Raw genomic sequence first — 13,717 nt, forward strand, 5'->3', positions numbered from 1 at the left:
ACCAGCGTGTTTACACAGCTATAATTGCCAGTCTCATATTTAGAAGCTACTTGGGGAATTTACAGCGTAACGGCCCCCATCAGGGGAATATGTTTGGAGCTGGAGTGATGATGACGTGTGGATGCACTGCTCCGTTAACAGAGGAAATATTCAAAGCAAGAGAAGAATCCGCACATTTGAAACGCCTGTGATGACTTTGATCCGTCATGGATCAGCCTGATCCTTCAACCATGACTGATTGAATCGTTACAGTAAATGATTAGTTATTACGGGAGGATTCAAACAACCCACCGTGATGATGTCTCGATAGCTGCGAACAGCGCTGACTGCGCTGGTGGTGGTGGTGGTGGCAGAGACAGGCTCCTCTTCCTCCTCCTCTCCTTCTTCCTCCTCGCACTCATCCTCCTCCTCTGTGGCTTCGTAGCCCTCGTCAGGACAGGGGTCGCTCTCCGTTTTTTCGGTGTTGGTCATCATGTCGATGAGGCGCTCCAGCGGCGGGCTGAGTTCACGCTCCTCGTTTTCCTTGAGGCCATAGTCCAGAGCTTTGTAGATCATGATACCCAGCGAGTCAATAACCTGCGGGACAATGGACAAATGGGATAGTGTAGATTATTATTGTGTACTGGAAAATAAATCAATTTTACAGACCAATAACAGAGTTCCTTTCAAGTGAGTTTCTACAGAAAAAAGAACGGTGCAGGATTGGGTCTTGTTAAAATTAAGATTGACATCCACTGCCTTCCACAGTATCAGATCTTTTACTTCTAAGCTATGAAAGACAAAAAAATATATATATATATATATATATATATATATCATGAACTTTCAGGTATATACATAAATGAACTGTTCTTTAGCTAGACAATTAAGTAGAGAATCTGAGGGGCATTTCTAATTTAGCAACAGCAATAAAATTCTATTTTTCCTGTCCACTGACATTTGTTTACGTGCCCTTATGTGTGCATACATTATGTTCTTTCCAGCTGACAAACTACACTGTTTTCTACCCATTTTTATGTTGATTTTATGTGTATTTTCCTTTATTGTAAAGCAGTTTGTGCTGCATTCTTGTATGACGTTGAGTTGAGTGAGTTGCTATACAAAGTTTGTTGGTATAATTATTATATTACGCTCAATTTTATGTTGCTCCGTCCGGCTGCTCTATAATTCATGGCACACCAGCGCATCCTCGTGAGATAAACAACTTTAAATCTACAGCAAACTCAACACACCTGAACAGACAAGAAGACATACAGGTCATGTCCTCAAACCAAATTTGGAACGAGGCCGGCGTTCCTCCCAATAGCGTAATTATTACCTTCGTCTGGGGAGGATTTCATTTCATCACTGCTTCCCTTCATTAACAAGCATGGTATGACCTATCAGTTTTATTCAGCTTGTTCCAAAATGTCTAAAACTGGTTGTTTGGGACAAAGTTGTTCAATCACTGCAGTATGACCAGTTGGCATAAACCATTGCTCTCAGTTCAACAAGTGTTTGGAAGCAAGAGGAGCTAAATATTATACACAGGACAGTAGCTCACTGAGAAGGATTCTAGAGCTGTAGTCAATTAATACATGTATCAGCCGTCTGGGCCTTTGTTGACTAAACATGATTAGTTAATTGGTAATGAAATAATAAAAGTAATGAAAAATCTTCTTTTGGTTTTACACGTGAACTAATTTTTGGCAAATTTATTTCTGGATTTCCACTTCAACCGACACTTCGAGTTGAATTTATCACTTAAACTTCGACTGACACTTCAACTTCTTTCACAGCTTAAACTTGGACTCAATCTTCAACTCTTTTCAAGACTTTCACCACAACTGATACGTCATCTTCATTCAGCCCTCGCACTGAAATTGGGTCATGTCTAAAAGGTAACCCGCAAATTGCAAAAAGATGCAAAAACTCTCGAAAGACTTGCTGCCCGACGACCTATCATAACCATAACCATTTGAGGTCAGTGCCTAACCTTAACCATTCGATGTCAACGCCTAACCTTAACCAGGATCACAGGATTTGGATATGGATGGAATCTGCTGGCTGCAATCATGTTAGTATGTGCACAAGCAACACCTCAAGGCTAATTTGAATTTGCCCTGTTGAGATGATAAAATGTGAACCGTGCGTTATAACTGGACAGTATGTTCTTATCCAGAAAGGAATGGGGCGGCATTGTTGAAAGAGGGAGGAGTCCAAATAAATAATAGTGTTGATGTACGGTAGGTGTTGTCGGGCATGGCTGGCTATGAGTGAGGTGCCAGAGAACGGCACGTTGTTCCGGCACATGTTGTCTGGGATTGTAGCGCACAGAAATGAAGGGTGTGGACTGAGCATGTTTGGGATCATTGACTGCAGCAACAGAAACAATTAGTGCATAACCCACATGTCATATAGAATCAAAGTGGTGGGTAAGGGTGTTCCTCACGTTTGGAACACCCTTAGATGTTTTCGAGAAGCAGGAACTCCCTCAACCTGTAGCCAACCACTTGGGTGTTTCCCAATAACCTACATATAAAATGTCATTATATAACATCATTACAAGTCTCCATGTCGTCTCTCTGCATTAATGTACAGACAACACAGCTCTACCATACCCGACTTGTGTCGTTAGAAACTGCTATTGTGGTTCTTCTTTATGGACCAAATCCCTGAACTGTCAGTTTACTTTCAGCTCCATATTCATTGTCTTTCTATAAATGAAAATATTCTTTTACTGGAGAAAGATTGGTTTCATGGTCTTGTACTGTTATCATTTATCAACCATCTCTGTGTGCAGCAGATAATCCTGTTCCGGGGCTAAAATAAATATCCTATTCCTTAGTGTCCCATTATGTAACCTTATAATCCATCTGTAGGACAACATGCACTAGTGGGCGGAGATACAAGGAAACGCTGGAGTGACAGACAGCACAAGGGTCTCATTCACCAAAGATTTACACTGGACAGCAGTTGCATTAGACTAGATTTCCAATTGCGGAACATTTGCTATACTGGCAAGGCATGGGTTGATTTAGCCAACAGTTAAATCCAATTTCCCTGCCAACACAAAATGGCTTGTAATAATTAACTTCCTGTAGTTTAACAGTGAGTCCAGACATGAATGGCTAGAAAAAAAAAAATTCAATGCTGGATAACTCAACCCTGTCACTCCACCAACAAGGTAGTGTTGTAACAGCTTAATAATTTCATATCAAAGAATGACATCAAGTTCCTTATGAGTTTATGTCAAATGGAATGGGGAAGACGCAACTTAAGTATCGATAGCCAGCACCCAGGAAAGAGGAAATATTACAGCTAGGTTTTCTAAATCCACCTCACAATCTCATCTGAAGACTTGTGACTCAGAGGAATGAGGCAAGGAGCCAAAGCAGAGGAGGAAGGAGGGGAACAAGAATGCTGATAAACAGTTGGGAAAGACAGCCAGAAAATCCACTGCTGGGTTTCAGGCATGGGCAGAAATGTTTGGTAGCAAAACCACTAATTGAAACCAGGCTCCACCCAGGGTATAGATGGTAGCCTGCCAAGGTGGATGAAATCGTCATATGTTCCCATCGCTGCGGTCTTGGCCAACCACAGGTAACACAGGAAGTTGCATACATTTTCAAATGGCTCTTAGGAAATATAGCGGGATGAGTCATCTGGGTGTCAAAGAAAAAAATAGTATCCTGTGTGTGTGTGTGTGATACATAAAGTCTTCAAAAATCCATTCAGGATATACTCTATCCTCCCTCGAAAGCAACTTTTCTCACGCTTAACAAACAAATAGTGATGCTAAGCTATTGCATGACATCATTGTCCGGGGCAAGAAGTGCTTCAGGCTTATGTTTTCCAACAATGAGTTGTTTTATACTACAGAATCTCCTCCTCACATGAAGAGCAGTGTCAGACAGAGGCATCATCTTGAGAATCAATGACGAATAGGAAGGGAATTTTTTACTCATGAATAACCTTTGTCTCTTGAAGGAACACATTGCATTTAATATCAAATCTTCAATGCTAGACCTAGCTCCCGACAAGCATAACTAGTGCAAAATAGCTAATAAATGATATACAAGTAAGACCTGATGATGGAAAAAAATTATGAATATGGAAAGAAAATCGTCATGAGGTGGATCTTTTTACTCCAAACATTACCTTATTTATACCCACTCAACAAAATGAAGAGCAGTTTTTCCACTTAACCACTTAAATGAGGCGGAGATGGTTCTTTTTGTATTCAAGCATATGTCCCACACAATGACCACATTTTAAATAACGTCAATTTTGTTTTTCTCCGGTGACATGCCAAAACAACTCTGAGGAACTGTGTCCAAGCATAGCAACCAATTGGGTCGAACGTAGCACCCGACTGGGTCGACTGGGTCGTGTATAGCACCTGACTGGGTCGAGTACTGTGACCGACTGAAACACTGACATTTTGATGACCAAAAAAAATGAAAGAGGGGCACATAATTAACTGCATAAACATCTGTTTGGTCTGCTTTCTAGCCAAACAACTCAGACAGGCAAGCAAGAATGTTTGGTCACTCATGAGTATAAATGCTGTCTCTGCTGAGGCTAAAACTCATGCCTTTACTGTGTGTTTCGCTTTCTTAACCAGAACTAGCTTGGAAAAGTGATTAATTCTTATTGTGATTACCCCCGGTGAGATGAAGGTTAAATAAATGAAGTAAAGCTCCGATAAGCTGCCAGTTTAATTCACATGGGGCAAAAAGTAAGGGCAAATAATCCTAAAAACCAACTAGGTTGGAAAAATAGGCATATACATATCCTTGGTTGTATGAGCTTGCTCGATAAGCAGTGCGAGAGGAACAACCACGATGGGGAAAGCATCAGTGAGTCAACCAACACGCAGATGGACAAAGAATGAGTCTTTTGTGTGAACGTTAATGGTGGTCTTTAAGACAAACACAGGAGAGAGGAAAAATCAGGCTGCTGAGATATTTAGCACACAGATCAGTTTTTACAGGAAGATACAACTACTCCTAGTTTTACATTAAGGAATTGTTGATTCATATCAGTTGTCTGCCGTCCCCGCCCACAGCAGTACATTGCTTTGCTCCGGTGCTGGTGCTTCTCGATGCTGGGGGCACACCAACCGTCATCTACTGTAAGTAATACACCTACTATGGATAAGTACCTCATACAACCCCACTTCAAAACACCCAAACTATCCCTTTAAAGCTGGGGCATGTCTGAGAGTGAAGGAGTTGTGCTTCAGTGTGCTTCATAAAAACTGATGAAAACCCTTTTCTAGCCTTGCTTTCCAAATATATGACAAGTGTAAAAGTACTAACACTATTCATTTGAAAGCAAAAGTATGTATTCTTGCATACTAGAGCAACAGGACTGACATCATTCTTTGGGTTGGAGGTAACACAAACACATTCTTGCCTTTGCAGTTACAGCTCAAGGAAACACTGTGACCATCTGAGTTCACAAAACAGTCAGCTAAGCAGCCTTCAGCGTTCGCTGCAGTAGTAGAGAAAAGCCATCACAACACAGACAGTTACATAAGCAGAGCTAAATCTAGAGGTCTTCCACTGCAGGAGCGGATGCTCGGCCTCCTCCGGTCTGAAGCATCACTTTTCATAGTGGAACAGAACGTGATGCTGCCCTTTCATATCCCCTGGTCAAAACTGTCCAGTTTGCATTTGTATATGAAGTCAGCTGGAAATTGCTGAGGGATGGGAAAATGTCCCTCTGTATCAAACAGCCGTTACTGACATGAGGTGTCACTTCAAGCTATCAGGGTGGCATAAAAGCTGATATGGTAAGATAGAGAAAATTCTTTAAAGAAAAAAAGCCTCTCCAAATAAAAGTCAGGTTAAATAGCCTTAGCATCACCGGGGCTGTGTATTGGCAAGAATCTGGTGATACAATATGTATCATGATACAGGGGTAACAATTCAATGTATTGCGATATATTGCGATACTGTAAGTAAGGCGACATATTGCTAATTTTTTCATTTGAATTTAGGAAAACTGTAAAGAACACACCATATTAGAATAGGCAAAAGCAACAAATGTATATTGCATGCAAAAAAGGACATGGTTTTTGCCCCAAACTGCCTGAGATTAGCATAAACTGGGCATGTTTGTAAAGGGGAGACTCGTGGGTACCCAGAGAACCCATTTTCATTCACATATCTTGAGGTCAGAGGTCAACGGACCTCTGTAAAAATCACCATGCCAGTTTTTCCTCACCAAACTTTAGCATAACTTTGTAGCATTATTTAGCCTCCTTCTCGACAAGCTAGTATGACATGGTTGGTACCAATGGATTCCTTAGGTTTTTCTAGTGTCATATGATGTCAGTAACTTCACTCTAGCTTTGAAAATGAGACCGCAACAACTTCCGAAATATTGAATAGTTGTAGGGCCCGTAGGTGAACCGTCAGAATTTTGAGAAGTTAATAAAAAAATCTATATTGTTTTGGAGAACCGATACAGTATCGCATAAAAAACGCGATAAAATCGCGATACTCTTGTGTATCGATATTTTCTGACACCCCTAAGCAGGTTATTGTATGTGCCAAAAACATCCTCCCAAAACAGAAAACCCACAGAGTGTAGTGTATTTCACTACAGCTATTATTCATCAGCTGCCAAAGGGAACACTTTGACCTAAAATGTTGTCAGAATCCCCACAGTGGCTCTAAAATACCACAGAAATCTGATAGGCAGCTTCTGTGACAGAGGAGAAAAAACTGTCTCTTCACACAAAACCTATTCCCAAAAACCACACAGGACTCACAAGCAACTACTAGAAAATATTTGTGACAAAAGATCTGATAACCTTGTAAACCTAACAGACTGAGGAAAATATTCAATTCATCGCTAATGTCTGACTGGACCAGAAGAAAATGAGAAATAGATTTCTCCTGTGGTGGATATAAATAGAACACCCTGACTCGAATAGCTCGCACTACTCAATAAATTGCATTCCTGTGGCTTTGTGCTTGCTGTGAATATCCCTGTATAGGCAGAAATGTAGACCTAGGGGGCTGTAATATTAGCCGCACTGGTGCTTTTAAGTGAAGCTGTTAATGTAATAAAAATCAATTGATTGATTGGAATAAAAGCAGGATGTAACAATTAGGTCACTGGTAAATGTCAGGCATACAGGGATCAAACTGAGTGCCAGTCACTCCAGGGGACTATGTCTGCACTCAAAAGCCACAGACAACTGACCCAAAAACCCGGCACTAAAACTCTACAGACATCATTACAAATTATGAAAAAATTACATCTCTCCTTCTAGAAATGTGCAGTCTCACGTCAGAGCAGACAAGAGTAAGAACCAGTCTTTGTAGAGACGGAGCTCATTGCCTGCAGTGACTGGTATACGGGGGAAGGGAGAGACACACATGCAGACACATGCAGCTCCTGTTCAACCAGCTGCAGCAGCGTGGAAGCCAGTACTGTACACTGTTGTGTTTACATGCAAAAATATGCACTGCTCCGCTGAATCTGAGCCAAACAGCCAAATAAATCTAACCGTTAAGCATCTGGAAAGAGGATAAATGAGGATGATGATGCAATTTGAATCTGGAATTTAACTTTGACACAAGGAAAAACAGGTCTGTGAGTGAACAACGCTTCAAACTTGGGGTATGATGGGTCCATATTATTTGGAGAATGAGAAAATGAACCTTCAGACTACTTGCATTAACTGCCATTTGCCGACTACCTTTGCTGAAGACTGAAACTACTAGGATCCATTTCAAAATCCAAGGCTTTACCTTGTGCATGAAACTAAGTCTTGGCCCAAAATTGACCTACAGGGACCCGAGCAGACCTGTAATAGGATACTACAACTAATCTCACCTTAATCTTCATCTGAAGACAAACTGGGTTAAGCTTGTCCTGAAGGCTACACAACAGAAGCTGCAAGACTCAAACAAATTCATTTCCTTTAAGAAATATTTACTACTAGTAACCATGACAACAGGGCACCACGAGAGAAGAACTTACTCATGACCACTTTTAACGCAAGTAACAAAAAGACATTTTATTTGACATCATTGATGATTATCCCAACACTGGTAACTATGGTGTAAGTGAGGGAAAGTGGGTCAACTCAACACAAGATAGTGATTAGCTCCAAAAGACTCAAGTGCTGAGAAGCAGAGCAGAGCAGGGTATGAGAGAGTGGCACTGACCGACTGGCTAGTGGGCTGACTCACTTACACAAGGGACTGAGACACAACAAACACTCACATACACACAATGCCAAAACATGAGGGACGCGGGACTGTGGCCGAAATGTGACCAAGTTGCTGTGCATTATCAATCAAACAGGTTAAAAAACTGTGTTTGTGTGAGTTGCTGTGTTCACTAAATCAATATGATTAGGTCAAGGAAAAGTACCAGGGCGAAATCATAGTTCTCTCAGAACACTAAGTTACATTGAGCACATAAAAAAAACACAAATCTAAAGAGGGAAATTAAACTATAGTCTACAGCTCTGCTATATCGGCTCTGTTGTGAGGCAGTTGTGCTTTGGCGTGGAGAGGAGAGGAGGTCGTGTTGCTCTGGCTCTATAAGTGACATGGCATCTTCCTGGATCCACCTTCTCACATATATGTTCAAATTATGCAAGGAGGGTGAATAGAGGAGGTGTCACGCGTCGTCAACGCTTCATATTTTTGGGGTACAACACATGCGCAGTAAAATCTGATCTGCACTCGCCAAAATTGACCGTGACCTAGCCTCTTTCAATAGGCCTTGAGCCAATGGCCCTTTCCCCAAGTTAAAAACAATACCAGCAGCGGTGTTGCGGTTGGTAATTAACGCTGAACACAAAGTTCAGCTGAAGCGGATGGGAGTGTCATTAGTTTGGTCATAAATAACGTAATTAAAATGTTGGTTAATGGTGGTGACAGTTGAAATGTTTTTACAAACAGGCCTAATCAAAGTGGACATGCATGTCTTTACAACACGTCATGGCAATCCATCCAGTAGTTGATGAGAAATTTCAGTCTGAAACAAAACGGTGGACTGACCGACAGGTCAACATTGCTATTGTTTTTTCTTAGCGTGTGACTAAAATCTGGTTTAGCCACTCGGTCAATTCTGTGGGATTTTCCTGCTGATGCGCAAATAACATTGTGAAAGATGTCATGCATTTCCAACATACCAACCAGGCAAACACACCCTGTTTGTTAGTAGTAACATAGCGAAAGCAAAGCTAATGATGCAAAGGAACAACCCAGTATTAACTTGCAAAATACACGACAAGTAGATGAAGCAGAGGAGAGGGAAGTGACTGTCAGCTGAGGTAGAGGAATTCTATTTCCAACTAAGCCATGCAAAAACGCACACATACTGTGCATGCCTGTGATCACATGAACTACAAGGCAAACATGAATGCCGATCAGACTGCTCGGAGTTGACAGAGGACTCTCTGTGCAATTAGTGCATGTACACATAACGAAGCTTGGAGAGAGACTTCTCCTCCCAGGATTATAAAGTGTACCTTGCTTGTCCAAACAGATACTGGACACACGTCCTCTTCACGTGGTTTTGTGTGTATAATAGTATAAAAAAAGTAATGCATTTAATGAACAAAAAGAGAAGCAAGCGTGCTCTCTTTTAAGTGCTCTTCTGCATCAAACATAATAAGTACAGAACAACGTAGAGTGCGCTATTTTTGCAGAGCTCACTCCCACTCAGTCACTCGTGTTTAGTGTATCACAGGTCAGGGCTCAAACACTGGGACGAACGCTTGAAAGGTTGTCATGCTTACATGTTGTTACATTTGGATAGGTAACAATTCATGTTTGTGTTGCTGCTAGGGCTGATTTTTGATTGATATTGCAATTGCGATATGTTTTGCGATATTAGAGGGAATGATAATTATTACAACATTATTCTCATTTTCATTGAAAAACATTAAAATATGAAATATATGATGTGGTTTTTGTGGGGATCTGTATTAAATAAAGATGTTTTCTTAAGTCGGTAGAATATGATGTTTAGGCCAGGATATCTCTGCAGCACAATATTTCATTTATAAATTATTTTGACACACATTTCGCCTTTAACAAATATTGCGCCTCCTGCTATTTGAAAATTGCAGTAGGCCATATTGCGATTTCGATTAAATTTCGATTAAACGTGCAGCTCTAGTTGCTGCTGGGCAGTGCCATATCTTCATTGTGACTAAACTGTTTAGGACTGTGTATTGGCAAGAATCTGGCGATACGATACGTATCATGATGAAGGGGTTACAATTCAATGTATTTTTTTTAAATCTAATTTTAGGAAAACTGTCTTTGTATAAAGAACACACCACCATATGTATAAAATATAAAAAAGTTTTTTTACTTTTGTATGCATTCAGAATAGTGGGATCTGCATTTCAGACAGAGGGTGAAAGGAGGTGCCACTACATAGCTGATATGAGAAAAGTAAAGCGTTTTTTTTAAACATTAAAGCATGTCAACAAGTTCTAGTTGAAACCCAAAATACAAGTATGAACCTGAAAATAAGCATAATATGTCCTCTTTAATTAAAAATGGATACATTGTTTTTGAGAATCAATACAGTATCCTAAAACATAATATCGATATTCCGTACACCCCTAGAACTCATCTGACACAACAAGGCGATTTCTATCAGTTCCTAAAGAAAAAAATACCCTACGCACAAGTAAATACCACCTTTTCATCACCAGCAATGATAATCAGTTCATATTCATTTAAATGTCTTTTTGCATTGGCTCGATATGGAGGAAATGTTTTTCTCAAGGCCAAAGTCAACAATATTGCAATACAGTGTTACCACCAGCCTATTTGTGGTGCGATTGCTCACAAGTAGATTCAGTGGTTGGCACACTGTGAAAACAGTTTCTGAAATTGTTTTGTCATGACTAAATAACACATGACAGCTGTGGAGTGAAAAGAAATGTCATAACTAAATTAACAGTCAAGTTAATCTATCTATCTATCTTGAGATAGTTTGTGCCGATTGGTAATAAAACTGCTGGACTATAACTAATAGCAAACGGCTCTACCAGCAAAATGAAAACTATTTTTCTAAAACTGAACTTGGCATGACTAAGGAGACTGTGACGTGAAACTCACCTCTAATGACGTCGTGGCCGGTTGGTATTTATCTGTAATGACAGGACATTAAGAGTTATTCACACGGATTAACACTGTAGATGGTTATTAAACTGTGCAAACACACCCCTCTGAATTATTTGTGTACAAGTTCTGTACAACTATGCAGGACACACCGAGAAAACAACACGACTCACGCGGTGTTACGGAACATAAAATATTAAACTGGAGAATGGAGAGCAGACTTAATGTGGCGGGGAGCTGAAAAGCATGATTGCTCCATGCTCGACAGCGCTGACTGTAAAACTCTTGAGTGAATAAATGATTATGTTTTCTCTGCAGTCACTGCACACTGCCTGAGGCAAATTGAGGTGTCAAAACCTGCCACTGGGGGCTGGTTATAGTGATATGACTGCTCCTTCATACTCAGGAGAAAGACATTGCCCTCTATTCATTTCCAGAAAAAAAAAACTCTCATAAAAAGGGAAAATAAAAGAACCACAACCTTAATTGTGCATCTTGATAGCCTTTTCTTAACAATACAACAACAGCAACAACTCACAGGAATCTAAATGGACGGGAAAAACCTGAAGTTTCTCTTTCCCTTCTTGGACAAAAGATAAAACGAATGCTTTGAAAATATTATCTGGCTTTGCCAACATACCTGTAGCTCTACATGATCAAGAGCTCAAAAGTACACAGAGCAAGTCTCTTTCCCACACTAAATTGACAGCTAATCACTAGCAAAGAGTGATTGCGCAGGATATCTGCCGGTAAGAGTAACGTCAGGGCTGAAAGAACAAATAGAGAGATAGATCGGCAGACTTTGACTCCAGTCCAGGCTGTAAAATTAGGTCATTGCATATAAATGAGACACTTTGGCCAGATGTGTCATCTCTCTGAGTGCTAACAGAAGTGCCATTTCAGTTCAAATTCCCATCAATTGAGGAAGGGATTGAGTCATTTCAAATTTAAATAGGACTACTCTGACCGCTGTGGCTGCTTAAGGAGACAAACACTTGTTTTCAAAGTGTATAGCTCAGTTCTGCGCAGGTCACTATAAGCTAACAGACGGGAGGAAAAACATAAACAGTCATCCGCCAATGCTCGGTTGAGAAACACTGGGTCCTCTGTTTGTCCCAGCCAAGGAGACATGGCTTGGCCGGTGGCCTCGTCTCTCCTAGAGCGAGTAAGTCACCGTGGGCATATTTGGAGCAGTGTGCAGTGTCACCCAGACTATCCTATTCAGAGAAATATCAACCTCTGTGCTGCTGAAAAAAAAAGGGGTTGACAGAGTGGGATACAGATGGGAAGATTTCTCTACCGTTGAAGTTTTAATTCTCTAATCTAATCTAATAAATAAATGCAGAAGAGATGTAAAATCCTTTATTTAAACCTCTTCAATGACACAATCACCCAAATCAACCGCATGAATAACATTCCAGTTAAAATACTGCATGCACCAAATCAACAACACAAAAAACTTGCCTATACACTGTACCGGTACGTACGAATCATTGAAACGCTTGGGGTAAACAAGTGTCTCATCTTGATGCAGGCTTCATTCAGGGCCTTTCTAAAGGCAACATGGAGTGGGAGTGAATATATTCTTCCCTGTGTGAATCGATCTGATCGCAGCAGGAGCAGCGTACGTTTAATATCAATTGAACCGAAAATAAACACTCGACTTGGACTGTGTGCTACTTATTAGTCTGATTCTGTTTGCTATGGATCACTTCCTGCAGTGTGCGGCTCGAGACGACATCTTGACACAAGCAGCGAGATAGGAAGAGTGACTTGAAGGCCTCGGTGTTGGTGGTTCTGGGTGCTGGCCAAATAATTCCACTGACTCATGTACAGGCCATACGTAGATTGCATAAGCGTTGATTTTCTCCTGAAAACTGGCCGGCGAGCTACTGAAAGCTTAATAATAGGTCTCACGTCTCTCATCACCAGGCCTAATAAGAATCGGGACAGGGCCGAGCTGTCCCAAAATACCTCCGCCACTAGCAGCAAAGGACTCTCCCAATAATCTCCATCTGCACTCAGACTTCTAAAGTCTGTGTGCATCTAATCATCACGTTTATTCTATTTTTAGCAGTGTCAAGACGCTCAGCAGCAATCTGTTTTTACTGAGCGTGTAATTTCCACAGACATGCAAACATTACTGGATGGTTGAATGTGCTGAGATGAGAGCGAGCTGGACTGAGGGGTTAGATCAAGAGAGGGATTGTATGTGTGGGGGTATAAACAGGGGAGGGGGGAAATAAGAAGAAAGGTGGCCTAATAAGTTCCCAGGAGAGATAACCTTGGTGCCTGAGGCTACGCCGAGTTGACAGGCACATCTCCTCCTCCCACAGCCGACGTTATGTCTCACATATTATTGGAATGCAGAGACGCATCTTTCTATGCACGTGAACTAGTGTAGTGGAAGAAGGCTTGCTGGAAGTCCCTTTAACTTATTTATTTATTTGACGGGGACAATACATGTAGGCATTGTTACACTTAATTAAAGTGCAACCAATGCAATGTATATAGGACTTCTAGCTGTAGCTAATTTGCAGACCTTGTCCCTGGTTAGGCTTTTAAGAAAAAAATACATAATACCACATCATACATAAAAATCACATAATACAACATCA

At 40.8% G+C, this 13,717-nt stretch overlaps 1 protein-coding gene across 6 annotated transcripts in view; it reads right to left on the bottom strand.

Annotated features, from left to right (window-relative positions):
• Positions 1-13,717, bottom strand: part of spire1a (spire-type actin nucleation factor 1a) — a 31,996-nt gene that overhangs the window by 16,524 nt on the left and 1,755 nt on the right. For all 6 annotated transcript variants that reach the window (XM_074612791.1, XM_074612789.1, XM_074612790.1 and 3 more), the window contains exons 2-3: positions 11,097-11,128; positions 292-576 (exon numbers count right to left, since the gene is read on the bottom strand). In XM_074612791.1, coding sequence (XP_074468892.1) covers positions 292-576; positions 11,097-11,128 — 317 coding nt within the window. The remainder of the gene's footprint in view (positions 1-291; positions 577-11,096; positions 11,129-13,717) is intronic.

The sequence above is a fragment of the Sebastes fasciatus genome, chromosome 17, assembly GCF_043250625.1.
Source record: "Sebastes fasciatus isolate fSebFas1 chromosome 17, fSebFas1.pri, whole genome shotgun sequence".
NCBI lineage: Eukaryota > Metazoa > Chordata > Actinopteri > Perciformes > Sebastidae > Sebastes > Sebastes fasciatus.